Source organism: Ochlerotatus camptorhynchus, unplaced genomic scaffold, assembly GCF_037179485.1.
Source record: "Ochlerotatus camptorhynchus isolate MF236.1 unplaced genomic scaffold, CSIRO-AGI_Acam_v1.1 ptg000420l, whole genome shotgun sequence".
Taxonomy (NCBI): domain Eukaryota; kingdom Metazoa; phylum Arthropoda; class Insecta; order Diptera; family Culicidae; genus Ochlerotatus; species Ochlerotatus camptorhynchus.
The window spans coordinates 149,447-166,914 of record NW_027040906.1 but is presented as its reverse complement, the minus strand read 5'-3'; the positions used below and the strand labels follow the sequence as shown (position 1 = coordinate 166,914).

Sequence of the window (17,468 nt, the reverse complement as noted above, 5' to 3'; positions counted from 1 at the left end):
ATAATATTCGTATCCCCCACTTTCGGAGGTAGAATATCTGACAAACAGATTGTGCGATTGTCGGGCATTTTAGATAATTTGCAAGAAGGAGACTTCATTTTAGCCGATCGAGGTTTTTTGATAGCAGATCTTCTACTAACGGTGAATGCCAGCGTTGCATATCCTGCATTCAAGAAGAAAAACCGTCAACTGGAGCCAATGGATGCCATTCATTCTAAGGAGCTGTCATCACTTCGAATCCACGTTGAGCGTCTCATTGGCGTTCTTCGACAAAATTTTTTGATTCTTTCGGATACGCTTCCAATATTCATGCTGGAACGATGGAATAACGGAATGCTCGCTGTTGATCAAATTTTGGTCATTGCAGCGGCATTAGTAAATCTGTGTTCTAGTGTAGTTACATCATGATTAAACTTCAAAAATAATAAAAGAATGTTTTTCATTTTTTTTTTTCGAGAAAGTCAAAATACGTTTAGTTGCAGGTGGGTATTCACATACTAGGATGACAGAATTTGAGGAGGGGGGAAGGGCAAAGAGAGTTGGTGAGTGTTCACGGTCCATTTAAGTAATAAAATTTTGAAAACTCAGATTTTGGAGAACTTGGAAGAAAAAACTTCTTGGGGTCTTTGGGAAAGTTGTTGAGCAGATAGTTGACCACCCTTCAGCAAAATTTAGCTTCCAGTGGGCACCAGTTTGTCTTATATTATGACTATTCGGAAGTATTTTTCGGAATTTTTTTGGAACAAGTTTTATTTAATAAAAACGTACAACAAAAAAAGTTTAATAATCAATTTTTTCCTTCATCCTCTTACACTGTTATCTTCTTTCCCAGAAGTTCCGGAATGATAACATGTTTGAAAAAAATTGTCGCCTTGTCTTTACAGTAATTCCAAAAAACATTATTTCTCTTAACCTCAAATATGAGTGTCTGATTTGGAGTCCAGATGTAAAAATACCCGAAAGATGCTTGGGCCACATGGACTTGCATCAGAGCCTGGTAATAATATTTATGCCTAGTGTTTAGGCAGATATTTTGATTTTCATCCTTAATATATATGGATCGTTTAGATTAAGCAACACATCTAACGTATCTGTGTTTCTTCTAGCAGAGTAAGGACATTTGACCTCCACTGTTATTGACCCATGGCAAGAGCAACGAAAAACAGCATCTGGAGATGCTCCCAAGTGTGGATTATCTGGTGATATTATCAATCCCGTCTTATGCTTTGTTAAGTTTTGGTGCACTTCTGAAACTGATAAAAAAAAGCTTATCAACTGCACTTCCTTCATGCCTAAGACCATATTTCACAGATGGTGAAGAAAAACTCATCTGCTCCGGATAGCACACTCTTTTAACAAGCGATAAAGATGGTTTAACTAGAGAAGTATTACAAACGTCCTTCAAAACGGACGCGGTGATACGACCGCTTCGAACCGAATTCCACCACTTGCACTTGCTTTGCTCAACGGTGAGCTTTTCAATATCGGCAATCACTTCTGGATCCCGGGGCAATCGCTCAAAAATTCTTACAGCCATTTTCCGCAGCTCATCGAGACTTTTGGTTTGGTTGGCACTGTTGAATAGTTGTTGCAAAAAGAAGTCTTGTATAGTTTGTTTCACACAATCATCCTCCTTGCATGGCAAACATTTGAAATCGATAGACGCATCGCAACAGAACTGCGACATGGCAGCTACTTCACAGCCATCTTCCTGAATCAGAAGCAACAAGTCTCGGCACCGCGAATCGAATGAAACTTCGGATTGCTGAACGGAATAATCTCGAGCTATTTTCCGCCCGAAGTTGATTTCAGACAACTTTTTATAAAGGTCCTCGGTGATGGCACTCGGTGGCTTCTTCCAATAAGCCGGAAGATCCGTGACGGATAGCTGGAAAAATAACCGTATAATAATAATAATGAATTTAATTTTATGTAAACACAATGGGAATCACCTTCTTCTCAAAAACGGCTACACGGATTCCATCGAGGGCAAATAGCGTTGCACCTATGTGGCTACAAGCTTCCATGATTCCGATGGCACACGTACAGTGGGCCGCTAGTATGGTGCCTTCCTCGTTAATTACTATCCACGGCTGCAACGGTTTCTCCTTCAGCGCAAACGAGTGGTGCACAAATCCGTGAACAACATGAACATTTTGAACTTTTGCTCCTGCTACATTTTTTACCCAGCCATTCTTAAAGTAAAGGATTGCGTCCATGGCCTTCGAACAATCCTTCGGGTTACCGGAAAAAGGACATGGATCCACCACCAAAAACTGGTAGATTTTCGCAAATGTCACATTCAACGGAATGTTTTTTTGTGTAACCTTTATACTGTAGGGATCAAGTCCATGGCAAAACCCTTTCTTTTGTTGATATCGATCCGTGGCTTCAGTTGAATCCTATAAATAATTAGAAATAATCAGCATAGTTTTTCAATATCCATAATTATAAATAAATTTGGCTGCATTTCTTACCATTTTTCATAACTGTTGACAGGAGTTTGTTTTGATTTGTTTCCTCACTAACACTAACTCCAGCATTCAGCGATATCACAACTACTTAAAAAGGTAGGGCGCGGTCTCACGCACACTTTTGTGCATCTGGAGAACTCTATAGGCTGCAGTGCTTAACATAGTTGCCCAACAACCATGTTCCTCCAGTAGATTTCATTATTTTGCATGGTTTGGGAGGCGAGTAAAATGCACAGGTAATGATTGCCATTCTGTATCCTCCTTTCGACAGAAATACACTCGCCGATAAATTTCCGAGTCCGGCAAAAAATTTGAGGAAGTCGTTTGATTCGTTCTTGCTGTGTATAACATAAAAATAAGATCATTCAGTTGGAATCAATCAACACAGATCCACAACATTTGATAAATAATTGGAAAAATAATTCAAACAAATGTACACCGTTCTTTGTAGTATGCTTGGATTCTTTCTAGCACTTCCATTTCAAATGAACCTATTGACTCGAGTTTCGAATTTTTCTTTTTGCTGGATGGCATGAATTGATCCAAGCCTGCATCACGAATGGCGTTGGCCAGCTTCAGTATTAGTTTTTTCTCCCCTCTGAGAAAAGTAAATTTTTCCGAATTTTCTGCGTAAATCCCGTACATTTCACGCATTTTCTCCGAGCCGAGGTTCACGCATGCTCTTATATCGACCTCTATAGCACCAAGATCTTCGTCCGTGATGTTGCCAAGCATAGCGTTACCGGCGCATCCTTGGAACTCAAGAATGCGCTGGAGATTGAGAGGAACAACTCCTATTAATAATTGTATTTTCTCCCAGAAACACCGGTATATTTCCTGCAGGTTCTTAATTTAACTAGTTTCATTACAAGTTCTTTCTATCAAAGAACCCAATATTCAAATTTAAAAAAAAAAATATTAGAATAATAGTGAAGGGTATTACTTGCCTCTCGTGTGACATCCATTTTTGATTAAACGAATGTCAAATGTACACTTAAAACCAAAAATAGTCAAAAATAAAAAAACAACTGTCAGACTTAGTATGACATTCACAAAAATTAAAATATTTAATATTTCCACCATCGGTATTGATGCTTATACTTGGAGCTGGCCTTCCCCTAGGTCAATGGTTATAATTAAGTTGTGGCAATGGACAAGTTGAAGGCTATACCCGAGTAGCACACTTTCATCACAATAAGTTACAGCAACTTGTTAATGACTGAAATCAGTCGTATATAAGTTTCTACAATTGATTTGTGACAAGCGTGCTACAAGGGTATTGCAATGATGTCAATGATAAAGATTATGGAGGGGAAATGGCTCCAATGTTGGCCTATGGATCTAAGATTGGGCCCATCGCTAAACATCTGCTATTTATCAATTGTATCTAGATGAACGCGTCATTGGGACGGTACTAATGGATAGTTTTGGTTGCTATTGAAAATTCAGTCGATTGCTGAATTTATGTATGGGTCCAAAAAAGGGACACTTAGGCCGACATTACATACATTTCCCCTATTTTTTAACTTGATGATGATGCCTTGATTTTTCAATTCTTGGCCAGGTCGCCAATCAAACAAACGAATTTGATATGTTATCCAAATCAAATACTCTTGGTCTTTTGCCACCAGAATCTCTCAAATTTTAAGTTTACTGTCTCTTACATTGGACCGTAGTTCAGTTAATTATGTCTTCTGTCCATGCAGTCGCCAAATACAGAACCCAAAAACAATGATATGTTGGGCACTATATAAACGATAAAAGCTGAATTTCACAAACAGAATTCTCTCGGCAGTTAACTGGATTCAGAAAGGATTCCAAGATAAATTACATTGATTGCATCACCCCGAAGCAGTAAACTAAGCTCAAGGAGGAGTCTACAGAGGGAGGAGAAACCCGAAGCGGTTACAATCCAGTTGTGCTGTGCATGCTTCTTCATTGTTCAAAGTAAACATTTTTCTTTAAACTTCTCACTCACAGCTCCAGCTTTCACAGCCCGAATTGAAATGACAACCGGAAAACGCAACCGGAGGGTGCAAAATTTCTTACTGTTTTGTATGTTCAGAATCTTTAAAAAATCACCGCATATACAGATTCAGGGAAAAGTTGCTAGTTTGCACTATTTGAAATGACGTTCTAATTCTTGTAAATTTTTATTCGGGAGCAGCCGACAACCCAGAGGGTTCCCTGAAAGCAATCGTAGTGCCAATCCTTTCGCACTGATAAGGAAACAATTTCTTCCTTCAAGTTCAGTTCGAATGCATATAGGGTTACGGTATTTATTTTCGTCCTGACGTTGAACCTAAAATCCTATCGACAATTGGGTTGTTTAATTTCGGAAATCATACCGAATTTTATACATCATCTGAAAGAGCTTCTTTTTCTGAGCAAAACAATAATTTTATCGATCCCATAATTTTGAAATCAAAATTCAAATTTTTAATGCTTGACACTAAATCTATTAGTTGACAGCTCGCTCCCTTCGAGGGGCGTACATCAAAATTGATGAAATTTTGGATTTTGGTTCTATTCTTGAAGCAGTTTACGAATTTGTTTTTACCTCAATACCCATAAAAAAGCCAATTGACAGTAGAAAGTTCTGCTTAAAAGGGACTAGAATGATAAAACAATTTCTCTGAGACCCGGCAAGGCTTCAATAATGGGTTAAAGCAAACGGTAGGTGCCGCAACCCTGAATGACAACACAGTGCCCACTTCTGATGAAGCAAAAAGAAAAGTTACTGCTGGAATCAGTAATGCAATTTAAAACTGAGCAAAATTCAATTTATAAACTTGCCTTCTATCTCCGCTAGACCATTGGCGATACAGTAGAATGACAGCTTTCATTCTCTTTCTTCCTCTACCATCACCAGGATTGGATGGGGAAAAGAAAAGCTGACACTGCATCCGCCCGTCAAGTGATTCAATTTCGATGCAGTATGAGATATTCATCGCTTAGCTAGGAGCTCTTCGCCATAAAAGATGACTGCGAAATACTGCACCCACTATTCCTTTGATCTTCCAATGGTCTAATGGAGTCGCTTTGAACCCAGGAGGAAGCAATCATAAATCTTTCAAGTATGTATATATTGATTGTAACGAGTACTTCGTCGGCAAAATTTCCACGTCGGTAGTTTTTATCCATTATGAAATTCCAATCACTCGCGGAGAACTCACCTTGAAACGAAAACCAAAGGTTCACCAGGAAGGGATGTTCCAGTGTGGCCAGCAGATCGACTTCCTTGAGGACCCCTCCGAGGGCCCCCCGACCGATGCAGGCACTGCGGCTGACGTATTTCATGGCGAAGAGATTGCCATTGTCGCGCTTCTGGACGATGCACACCTGGGGAAAGAGATGGGGAAATTCCGGATCAGTTAAAGTCACATTGCGTTCGGAGCTTCGAAATATACATTTATATGTATGGAATAGCGGTAAGTTCAGAAACAACTGACATTGCGAGATCTCTTGAAACTTCACGAACATTGTTTAGGGGTATTTAGGTAAATACATATTCGTAATTTGTATTGAACCTGGAACTGAAATCCAAAATTTTATCATTATCCGTGCACTGGAACTATTTTAAATAAATGCGATTACATTACCAAAGATCACCTTCTTAGCGCCCCTCGGTGGGACTTTGTACGGGAGTGAGCTAATCTAGAAGCTATTAGCGTACGGGGCAACAATCACGAATTTCGACGGAGCTGACTGCAATAGACTACTCTTTCTAGCATTCCGCACTGCGATGCAGTGTGAAAGAGTGAGCTGTTTTGATCTGTCATGTTAGTTCCGTTAGTTAGTTATCACTGTCAGTTTGCCCAAAATTGTCAAAATTATGTGAGCCATGGTGCATCTACATGTGGTTGACAGGTATAAAGTCCCCCAGATCTAGCGTCAAAAATTAAAAATTTCAATTTTGATTTAAAAATCGAGATGAATGTCTATGGGATCGATAAAAATATCGTTGTGCTCAGAAAATGAAGTTCTTTCAGATGATGTCCAGAAATCGGTATGTTTTTCGAAATTAAATCACCCAATTCTCAACTATATACCCTTGACTTTCAATTATTCATTCATATTCCACGATCTACGTGGAATACGGCCCTCAATTATCGATTCCCGATACTCGATTTCCAATTCTCGATTACCAATTCCCGAACCATCAGCTGTGCCTTCTTCATCTATTGCACAAACGAAAACTTTCAAGATTTCACTCAGCAAACAACGCAAACAACCGTCAACGAGAAGAAAGGCGAGCAAATCGTTATTAATAGCGACCCATTTCTCATCCTCAACAAACCGTCGCAACATCGCAACTGTAAACTGGCAACACCCGGCTTCCAGAAGCAGGAAAATATAAATAAAAAATATAAATGCCATTGTTTGTGTGCCTTTTTTTTCATCCTTTCACAAATACTTCAGAGGAGAACCCGTTTTTCATGTGCTAACTCGTTTATCACCACCATGTTGCGCATTCCACGGCCGACCCGAAGCTACCTTTTCCCTATTAAGACGATTTTGCTGCCAACCGCAAACAGTTTATAATAATTTCGGTCAACCACTGCAATATGGTATGACACTTTTATGAGGGAAGGTATACTTTAGTACGAGATTTAAACCTTTGAAGCTTTTCCGTAGGAATCGAATTTCCAACCCATCGTCATTCCACATATTTTCTATTTTCCTCAAGCTTGAAACACAATTTTGTTCTCGTTCCCATTCCGAAGCAATACAATAGACGCTTCCAACGAAAAGATTTGCAGTCGATAATGATGCTAAAAATAGAACCAAGAGACAAATGAGCAAGGATATTCTCCTCTGTCACTACTTGCTACTGCTCAGGGCTAGAAAAGCAACATGAATGGGCAGCTGATTCCTGGAAGAACAAAATCGTTTTAATGCAGCTTCATTTATTTCCCACAAAAGGAAGTATGAATGAAGTCTTGCGGAAGTGGAGCTTATGGAAGCAGGAAGTGATGGACTGGAAGTGGTGACAGGATGAAAGATGCTGGTAACAGATTAAATGGGCTTTCACGATACAATTTGTCAAATTTGTGAATTTGACAAATTATGAATTTGAAAAATCTATAAATAAGTATTAAATTTCAATAAGACCGTTTTCTCAATTTCTAAATTTTTCAATTTGTCTTTATGTTAATTTATCATTTATTATTTCGAAATTCGTCAATTTGTTCTTCATTTTTTTAAATTTGTCAGTTGGTTATATTTGTCATTTTCGTTCAATTTGTCATTTATTTTTTTAATATTTAAAATTTGTCAATTTGTCAATTTATTCATTTGACAAATATTCCAATATGCCAAATTATCAGTTTTTCAATATGTCAATTTGCCAATTTGTCAATTTGTCAATTTGATGACCCAAGTAACAATAAAGGTTTTATAAGGGTTCTGTAGACCATGATTTAGTCATGTAGCATGCTTTAAACCCTCCATAAAACTTGCAATGTTACTTGGGAATATTCCAATTTTTTAATATTACACTTGGTTTTATTTTCAATTTATAAATTTTTAATGTTTGCAATTAAAAAAAATTAATGTTTACAATTTGTCAATTTGTCAATTTCTCAATTTCATCAATTTGTGATTTGTCAATTTCGGCAATTTGTTAATTTGTGAATTGAAAATTTGAAATTTATCAATTTTTAATTTTGTTATTTTAATCAGTTTTGTCAAATTGCCAATTTGTCACCTAACACCATTTTATGCTGAATGCTTAATAAGCCAATATGCAGCATAATCTCTTTTCAGCCATCATTGTTTGCTGAGCAATTTATCAACTTGCCATTTTGTCAATTAGCAATTTACAATTTTTAATTGATCAATTTCGTCGATTTGCATATTTTTCAATTTGTAATTAATTTTCAATTTATCAATTTGTCTGATTAGTCATTTTGGTCAATTTGTCAGTTTGTCGTATATAATTTTACCAATTTCTTGGATTTGTGGTTTGTCAATAAATAAATATACAGATTTGCCATTTCATCATTTTCGTTCATTTTTCATCCTGCAGCTTCATAAAGATCTCAATCAGGTTTCATTGTAAGTTGGGAAAATTTTCAATTTGTAAATTTGTCAATTTGAAATTTTTGAACTCATACATTACTAATCACCCTGCAATTAATTAATTTGTCAAATTGTTAATGTGTAGAATTTGGAAAATTTGGCAAATCTTTCAAACTTGTCAATCTGTTTGACATTTGAAATTTGAAATTTGAAATTTGAAATTTGAAATTTGAAATTTGAAATTTGAAATTTGAAATTTGAAATTTGACATTTGAAATTTGAAATTTGAAATTTGAAATTTGAAATTTGAAATTTGAAATTTGAAATTTGAAATTTGAAATTTGAAATTTGAAATTTGAAATTTGAAATTTGAAATTTGAAATTTGAAATTTGAAATTTGAAATTTGAAATTTGAAATTTGAAATTTGAAATTTGAAATTTGAAATTTGAAATTTGAAATTTGAAATTTGAAATTTGAAATTTGAAATTTGAAATTTGAAATTTGAAATTTGGAATTAATTTTTTTTTCTTTATTTGTTTTCCGTTAATCTTGTTTTCCGTGCTGAGCACCAATACTACCGACGACATGGAGGCAGCTCCCACACCTGGACCCTACCTATCGACCCATCAACTCATGAACCGGGGACCAACGGCTTTACTTCCCTCCCGAAGGAAGGCGTGATCAGAAATGTTATGCCTCAGAAAATCCCGGCGGCACCGACTGGGATTGAATCCAGGCCTGCTGGGGTGAGAGGTAATCACGCTCACCATAAATTAAAAATATCGAATTTGGAATTTTGAAATAAGAATTAAGAATAAGGAATTAAAAATATGGAATTTGGAATTAAGAACGTGGAAATTGGAAATAAGACTTTGGAATTTGTAATTTCAAATTTGGACACAAGGAATTTGGGATTTGAAATTTGAAATTTGGAATTCGGAATTCGGCATTTCGAAAAAGGAATTATGAATTTGGAGTTTTGAAATTGAATTTGAGTTTAGAATTCGGACTTTGGAATTTGGAATTTGGAATTTGGAAATTGGCATTTGGAAATTGGAATTAAAATTTGAAAGTTTGAAATTTGGATTTAAGAATATATTATTTGGAATTTGGAATTTAGAATTTGGAATTTAGAATTTGCAATTTGGAATTTGAAATTTGGAATTTGGAATTTGGACTTTGAAATTTAGAATTTGGAATTTGGAATTTGGAATTAGGAATTCGGAATTTGGAATTTTGAATTAAGAATTTGAAATTTGAAATTTGGAATTAAGAATTTGGAATTTGGAATTTGTAAGTCGGAATTTCAATTTTGGAAAATTGTATTTTGGAAATTGAAATTTGGAATTTGGAATTTGGACTTTGTAATTTTGAGTATGAAATATGGAATTTCGATCTTGGAATTTGGAATTTGGAATTGAAATTTGAAAATAAGAATTTGGAATTAAGAATAAAGAATTTGGTATTTTGAAATTAGAATTTGGAATTAAGGAATAAGGAATAAGGGGCTTGAAATAATAAACTTGGAATTTTTAATTTGGAATTTGACATTTCGAAAGTGGAATTTAAATTTGGAACTAGAAACTTGAAATTTGGATTTTGAGATTTAGAATTTGGAATTTGGAATTTGAAATTTGGGTTTTGGGATTTAGAATTTAGAATTTGGAATTTGGGATTTGGAATTTGGAATTGGGATATTGGAATTTGGAATTTAAATTTTGGAATTTGTAATGTGGAATGTGGAATTTGGAATTTGGAATTTGGAATTTGGATTTTGGAATTTGCGATTTGTAATATGGAATTCGGAATTTTGATGTTGGAATTTGGAATGAAGAATTAAGAATTGGGAATTAAGAATTTGGAATTAAAAATTTGGGATTTCGATTTTTCGGAAATAAGGAACAAGGAATTTGAAATTTGAAAATTGCGATTTTAAATTTGGAAATTTGAATTTTGAATTTGTAAATGAATAATTCTGAATTTGAAATTTGGGATGTGGAATGTAGGACTTGGACTTTCAAATTTAGAATTTCGAATTTGGAATGTAAAATTTGGAATTTGGAATTTGGAATTAGGAATTAAGAATTAAGAATATGAAATTTGAAATTTGCAAATAAAAATTTGGAATTTGGAATGTGGGATTTGGAATTTAGAATTTGAATTAAGGAATTAGTGATTTGAAATCAATTTTTTTTTAGGAATTTGGCATTTGGACGTTGAATTTTAAATTTGCCCATAAATAATTCGGAAGTTGGAATAAGGAATTCTTAATTTGGACTTTGGAATCCGGAATTTGGAATTTGGAATTAAAATTTTGAATAAAGGATTTGGAATTTGGAAATAATAATTTGGATAATAAAATTGCAATTTTAAATTTTGAATTCGGGTTTTTGGAATTTGGAAATAAGAATTTTTAATTAAAAATTTGAAATTTGGAATGTGGAATTTGTCATTTGTCATTTGGAATTTAGAATTTAGAATTTGGAATTTGGATTTCGGAATTTGGAATTTGGAATTTGGAATTTGGAATATGGAATATGGAATTTTGATTTTGGAATTTGGAATATGGTATTTTGAAATAAGAATTTAGGAATAAGGAATAAGGCATTTGAAATAAGAAACTTGATATTTTTAATTTCGAATTTGGCATTTCGAAAGTGGAATTTGGAATGCATAATTAAAATGTGGAACTAGGAATTTAAAATTTGAATTTTGGGATTTAGAATTTGGAATTTGGAATTTGGATATTGGAATTTGGAATTAAGATTTTGAAATTTGGAATGTGGAATGTGGAATTTAGAATTTGAAATTTCGAATTTGGAGTTTGGAATTTGGGATTTGTGATAAGGAATTTGGAATTTTGATTTTGGAATTTGGAATAAAGAATTTGGAATTAAGAATGTGAAATTAAGAATTAAGATTTTGAAATTTGGATATAACAATTTGGAAATAAAAATTTCAAATTTGGAAATAAGGAATAAGGGTTTTGAAATTTGAAAATTGCAATTCGAAATTTGAAAATTGCAACTTTAAATTTGGAAATTGGAATTTTGAATTTGTTAATAAATAATTCGGAATTAGAAATTTGGAATGTGGAATGTGGAATTTTGAATTTTTAATTTGGAATTTGGAATTTCGAATTTGGAATTTGGAATCTGGAATTTCAAACCTGGAATTTTGAATTTGGAATTTCGAATTTGGATTATCGAATTTCGAATTCGGATTTTAGAATTTGGGATTTGTCATATGGATTTTGGGATTCAGAATTTGGAATTTGGAATTTGGATATTGGAATTTGGAATTTAGATTTTGAAATTTGGAATGTGGAATGTGGGATGTAGAATTTGAATTTGGAATTTGGAATTTTGAATTTGGAATTTGGAATTTGGATTTTGGAATTTGGGATTTGTAATATGGAATTTGGAATTTTGATTTTGGAATCTGGGATGTAATATGGAATTTGGAATTTTGATTTTGGAATTTGGAATTAAGAAATTGGAATTAAGAATGTGAAATTAAGAATTAAGAATTTGAAATTTGGATATAAGAATTTGGAATTTGGAATTTCGAATTTGGCGATAAGGAATTAGGGATTTGAAATTTGAAAATTGAAATTTGAAATTTGAAAATTGCAATTTAAAATTTGGAAATTGGAATTTTCAATTTGTAAATAAACAATTCGGAATTTGAAAATTGGAATGTGGAATGTGGAACTTGGAAATTTGAATTTGGAAGTTCGAATTTGGGTTTTGAAATTTGTAATTTTTAATGTGGAATTTTGATTTTGGAATTAAGAATGTGGAATTTGAAATTTGAAATTTGAAATTTGGAAATAAGAATTTGAAATTTTGAACATGCAAGCAAGGAATTAAGGATTTGAAATTTAAAATTTGGAATTGAGCATTTGGAATTTGGAATTTGGAATTTGGAATTTGGAATTTGGAATTTGGAATTTGGAATTTGGAATTTGGAATTTGGAATTTGGAATTTGGAATTTGGAATTTGGAATTTGGAATTTGGAATTTGGAATTTGGAATTTTGTATTTTGTATTTTGTATTTTGTATTTTGTATTTTGTATTTTGTATTTTGAATTTTGAATTTTGAATTTTGAATTTGGTATTTGGAATTTGGAATTTGGAATTTGGAATTTGGAATTTGGAATTTGGAATTTGGAATTTGGAATTTGGAATTTGGAATTTGGAATTTGGAATTTGGAATTTGGAAATTGGAATTTGAAATTTACTTTGGAATATGGAATATGGAATTTGGAAATTGGAAGTTGGAAGTTGGAATTTGGAATTTGGATATTGGAATGTTCGATGTGGAATTTGTTATGTCGTTTGGAATTTAGAATTTGGAATTTTGATTTTGTAATTCTTAATTTGGAATTTCGATTTTGGAGTTTTAGGAATATAAGGAACTTGGAATTTGGAATCTGAGGACTTTGGAAATTGAAATTTGGAATTAAGAATTAAGAATTTGGAATATGGAATTTGGAATTCAAGTTTGGAATTGGAATTTTAGATTTGAATTTGAAATTTGAAATTTCAAATTTCAAATTTCAAATTTCAAATTTCAAATTCCAAATTTCAAATTTCAAATTTCAAATTTCAAATTTCAAATTTCAAATTTCAAATTTCAAATTTCAAATTTCAAATTTCAAATTTCAAATCTACTTTGGAATTTGAAATCTACTTTGGAATATGGAATATGGAATTTTGATTTTGGAATTTGGAAGATGGGATTAAGAATTTGGAATTCAAATTTGGAACTAAGAATTTCGAATTTGGAGTATTGTGAATTTGGTATATGGAATAAGGAATTTAGATATTTGAGTTTGGAATTTGGGATTAAGAATTTGGAAAAAAGAATTTTTAATTTGTAATTTGGAAATAACATTAAAAATTTGGAATAAAGAATTTTGATTTTGGAATTTGGAATTCGAAATGGAATTTCAAATCTGGAGATAAAGAATTTTTGATTTGAAATTTAAAATTTCGAATTTGGAAGTAAGGAAATAGGAATAAGCAATTTCAAATTTGGAATTTGAATTTGAATTTGGAATTTTGACTTTGGAATTCGAAATTTGAATAAAGAATTTGGTCGAGATTAGGAATTTAGAATTTGGAGTTTGGAATTTTAAAATTGGATTTTGAATTAAGAATATGAAATTTGGAATTTGGAATTTGGAATTTGGAATTTGGAAATTGGAATTTGGAATTTGGAATTTGGAAATTGGAAATTGGAATTTGGAATTTGGAATTTGGAATTTGGAGTTTGGAATTTGGAATTTGGAATTTGGAATTTGGAATTTGGAATTTGGAATTTGGAATTTGGAATTTGGAATTTGGAATTTGGAATTTGGAATTTGGAATTTGGAATTTGGAATTTGGAATTTGGAATTTGGAATTTGGAATTTGGAATTTGGAATTTGGAATTTGGAATTTGGAATTTGGAATTTGGAATTTGGAATTTGGAATTTGGAATTTGGAATTTGGAATTTGGAATTTGGAATTTGGAATTTGGAATTTGGAATTTGGAATTTGGAATTTGGAATTTGGAATTTGGAATTTGGAATTTGGAATTTGGAATTTGGAATTTGGAATTTGGAATTTGGAATTTGGAATTTGGAATTTGGAATTTGGAATTTGGAATTTGGAATTTGGAATTTGGAATTTGGAATTTGGAATTTGGAATTTGGAATTTGGAATTTGGAATTTGGAATTTGGAATTTGGAATTTGGAATTTGGAATTTGGAATTTGGAATTTGGAATTTGGAATTTGGAATTTGGAATTTGGAATTTGGAATATGGTATTTTGAAATAAGAATTTAGGAATAAGGAATAAGGCATTTGAAATAAGAAACTTGATATTTTTAATTTCGAATTTGGCATTTCGAAAGTGGAATTTGGAATGCATAATTAAAATGTGGAACTAGGAATTTAAAATTTGAATTTTGGGATTTAGAATTTGGAATTTGGAATTTGGATATTGGAATTTGGAATTAAGATTTTGAAATTTGGAATGTGGAATGTGGAATTTAGAATTTGAAATTTCGAATTTGGAGTTTGGAATTTGGGATTTGTGATAAGGAATTTGGAATTTTGATTTTGGAATTTGGAATAAAGAATTTGGAATTAAGAATGTGAAATTAAGAATTAAGATTTTGAAATTTGGATATAACAATTTGGAAATAAAAATTTCAAATTTGGAAATAAGGAATAAGGGTTTTGAAATTTGAAAATTGCAATTCGAAATTTGAAAATTGCAACTTTAAATTTGGAAATTGGAATTTTGAATTTGTTAATAAATAATTCGGAATTAGAAATTTGGAATGTGGAATGTGGAATTTTGAATTTTTAATTTGGAATTTGGAATTTCGAATTTGGAATTTGGAATCTGGAATTTCAAACCTGGAATTTTGAATTTGGAATTTCGAATTTGGATTATCGAATTTCGAATTCGGATTTTAGAATTTGGGATTTGTCATATGGATTTTGGGATTCAGAATTTGGAATTTGGAATTTGGATATTGGAATTTGGAATTTAGATTTTGAAATTTGGAATGTGGAATGTGGGATGTAGAATTTGAATTTGGAATTTGGAATTTTGAATTTGGAATTTGGAATTTGGATTTTGGAATTTGGGATTTGTAATATGGAATTTGGAATTTTGATTTTGGAATCTGGGATGTAATATGGAATTTGGAATTTTGATTTTGGAATTTGGAATTAAGAAATTGGAATTAAGAATGTGAAATTAAGAATTAAGAATTTGAAATTTGGATATAAGAATTTGGAATTTGGAATTTCGAATTTGGCGATAAGGAATTAGGGATTTGAAATTTGAAAATTGAAATTTGAAATTTGAAAATTGCAATTTAAAATTTGGAAATTGGAATTTTCAATTTGTAAATAAACAATTCGGAATTTGAAAATTGGAATGTGGAATGTGGAACTTGGAAATTTGAATTTGGAAGTTCGAATTTGGGTTTTGAAATTTGTAATTTTTAATGTGGAATTTTGATTTTGGAATTAAGAATGTGGAATTTGAAATTTGAAATTTGAAATTTGGAAATAAGAATTTGAAATTTTGAACATGCAAGCAAGGAATTAAGGATTTGAAATTTAAAATTTGGAATTGAGCATTTGGAATTTGGAATTTGGAATTTGGAATTTGGAATTTGGAATTTGGAATTTGGAATTTGGAATTTGGAATTTGGAATTTGGAATTTGGAATTTGGAATTTGGAATTTGGAATTTGGAATTTGGAATTTGGAATTTTGTATTTTGTATTTTGTATTTTGTATTTTGTATTTTGTATTTTGTATTTTGAATTTTGAATTTTGAATTTTGAATTTGGTATTTGGAATTTGGAATTTGGAATTTGGAATTTGGAATTTGGAATTTGGAATTTGGAATTTGGAATTTGGAATTTGGAATTTGGAATTTGGAATTGGGAATTTGGAATTTGGAATTTGGAATTTGGAATTTGGAATTTGGAATTTGGAATTTGGAATTTGGAATTTGGAATTTGGAATTTGGAATTTGGAATTTGGAATTTGGAATTTGGAATTTGGAATTTGGAATTTGGAATTTGGAATTTGGAATTTGGAATTTGGAATTTGGAATTTGGAATTTGGAATTTGGAATTTGGAAATTGGAATTTGAAATTTACTTTGGAATATGGAATATGGAATTTGGAAATTGGAAGTTGGAAGTTGGAATTTGGAATTTGGATATTGGAATGTTCGATGTGGAATTTGTTATGTCGTTTGGAATTTAGAATTTGGAATTTTGATTTTGTAATTCTTAATTTGGAATTTCGATTTTGGAGTTTTAGGAATATAAGGAACTTGGAATTTGGAATCTGAGGACTTTGGAAATTGAAATTTGGAATTAAGAATTAAGAATTTGGAATATGGAATTTGGAATTCAAGTTTGGAATTGGAATTTTAGATTTGAATTTGAAATTTGAAATTTCAAATTTCAAATTTCAAATTTCAAATTTCAAATTCCAAATTTCAAATTTCAAATTTCAAATTTCAAATTTCAAATTTCAAATTTCAAATTTCAAATTTCAAATTTCAAATCTACTTTGGAATTTGAAATCTACTTTGGAATATGGAATATGGAATTTTGATTTTGGAATTTGGAAGATGGGATTAAGAATTTGGAATTCAAATTTGGAACTAAGAATTTCGAATTTGGAGTATTGTGAATTTGGTATATGGAATAAGGAATTTAGATATTTGAGTTTGGAATTTGGGATTAAGAATTTGGAAAAAAGAATTTTTAATTTGTAATTTGGAAATAACATTAAAAATTTGGAATAAAGAATTTTGATTTTGGAATTTGGAATTCGAAATGGAATTTCAAATCTGGAGATAAAGAATTTTTGATTTGAAATTTAAAATTTCGAATTTGGAAGTAAGGAAATAGGAATAAGCAATTTCAAATTTGGAATTTGAATTTGAATTTGGAATTTTGACTTTGGAATTCGAAATTTGAATAAAGAATTTGGTCGAGATTAGGAATTTAGAATTTGGAGTTTGGAATTTTAAAATTGGATTTTGAATTAAGAATATGAAATTTGGAATTTGGAATTTGGAATTTGGAATTTGGAAATTGGAATTTGGAATTTGGAATTTGGAAATTGGAAATTGGAATTTGGAATTTGGAATTTGGAATTTGGAGTTTGGAATTTGGAATTTGGAATTTGGAATTTGGAATTTGGAATTTGGAATTTGGAATTTGGAATTTGGAATTTGGAATTTGGAATTTGGAATTTGGAATTTGGAATTTGGAATTTGGAATTTGGAATTTGGAATTTGGAATTTGGAATTTGGAATTTGGAATTTGGAATTTGGAATTTGGAATTTGGAATTTGGAATTTGGAATTTGGAATTTGGAATTTGGAATTTGGAATTTGGAATTTGGAATTTGGAATTTGGAATTTGGAATTTGGA

General features: G+C 31.6%; 1 protein-coding gene and 1 pseudogene across 1 annotated transcript in view; both read right to left on the bottom strand.

The window, feature by feature from the left end:
* Positions 1-6,655, bottom strand: part of LOC135711102 (serine/threonine-protein kinase 32B-like) — a 168,522-nt gene extending 161,867 nt beyond the window's left edge. Inside the window, exons 1-2 of the mRNA XM_065233842.1 lie at positions 6,623-6,655; positions 5,651-5,816 (exon numbers count right to left, since the gene is read on the bottom strand). Of these exons, the coding sequence (XP_065089914.1) occupies positions 5,651-5,816; positions 6,623-6,655 (199 nt within the window). The remainder of the gene's footprint in view (positions 1-5,650; positions 5,817-6,622) is intronic.
* Positions 809-4,413, bottom strand: LOC135711103 (uncharacterized; annotated as a pseudogene).
* Positions 6,656-17,468: the final 10,813 nt, after the last annotated feature.